This window comes from Priapulus caudatus, unplaced genomic scaffold (genome assembly GCF_000485595.1).
Source record: "Priapulus caudatus unplaced genomic scaffold, Priapulus_caudatus-5.0.1 Scaffold3426, whole genome shotgun sequence".
In the NCBI taxonomy this organism is placed as follows: domain Eukaryota; kingdom Metazoa; phylum Priapulida; class Priapulimorpha; order Priapulimorphida; family Priapulidae; genus Priapulus; species Priapulus caudatus.
The window spans coordinates 5,502-6,664 of NW_014580487.1; the positions used below are offsets into that span (position 1 = coordinate 5,502).

The window sequence follows — 1,163 nt, forward strand, 5'->3', positions numbered from 1 at the left end:
CTCTCTCTCTTACATCTGTATGACTACATATCACGCATAAGTTAGCATGCGGTTCGTGCATGGTCTTGTAGCGCCATCTGTTGGCATTCACATCAAACTATTAATGCTCTTGAAAGCCTGACGGGAGCATGTGAGTGAGTGTGTTTTGTGATGTTTTTTACACTCTTTCTCGTCGTGTGTCTATTTCTCTTCGACGTTGCTATTAATATGACGCATCTACTTTATAGGGAAGTCCTCCGTTAGAATGTATTAGTGGATTACCATGAGATTGTTGTGTGCAAACATTTGTTGTTGCATGATTCAATAGTGAATTTTAGTCCGAAAATTCGGTGCGTGAATACTCTATGCATCCCCATCCTCATCCCGATCCCCATCCTCATTCTCATCCTCATCCTCATTCTATTCATCCACCTCACCGCCTCCCCGTCATCCTCTTCCTCCTCCTCGTTCTCATCCTCATCTCTTGGCTTCTTTCTCTCTCTCTGCAGTTAACGGAGGCTGTACGTCATGGGCAGCCTGGTCCTCCACCTACCCCATCCTCCTCCTCCTCCTCCTCTTCCTCACTCTTTCCCCCCCTTCCCACCTCCACGTCTCTGACCATCACTCTTCGTACCATCCTTGCTCCTCTCTCGCCTTTCTCCTCTTCCTCTTCTGCCTTTCTTTCCTCCTCACCGCCCATACCTCCATCCTCACTTTTCAGTCCTCAGCTCCCTCCTCCCCTTTCTGCCATCTTCCCTCACTTCTCCTTCCCTTTCGGTCCTCCTCTTCCTCGCCCCTGGCCTCCTGCCCGCTCCCTCCATGCCCCCATTCCTACCTCATCCTCGCCCCTCCAACCTTTTCTACATCGCCTTCTCATCTCGTGGCTTCTTTCTCTCTCTGCAGTTAACGGAGGCTGGACATCGTGGGCAGACTGGTCCTCCTGTTCGCCGGACTGCCGGCAGCACAGGCAGCGTAAATGCACCAACCCTTCTCCGGCCAACGGAGGCAAGTTCTGTCGGGGCGAGGACTTCAGCACTCAGAACTGCACCGGCTCCATGTGCAGAGGTAAGCGCACTGTGTGTTTTTATCTCTGCCTCTGTGTGTGTCTGTCTGTCTCTCTCTCTCTCATTCTCTCGCTCTCTCTCTATGTCTGTCTCCGTCTCTCTCTCTCTCTCTCTCTCTCT

At 51.6% G+C, this 1,163-nt stretch overlaps 1 protein-coding gene across 1 annotated transcript in view; it reads left to right on the top strand.

The window, feature by feature from the left end:
* Positions 1-882: 882 nt before the first annotated feature.
* The window catches only part of LOC106819431 (netrin receptor UNC5A-like), a gene marked incomplete at its 5' end in the record, with an annotated part of 5,944 nt that continues 5,663 nt past the window's right edge, over positions 883-1,163 (top strand). The window contains 1 exon segment of the mRNA XM_014824071.1: positions 883-1,044. Coding sequence (XP_014679557.1) covers positions 883-1,044 — 162 coding nt within the window.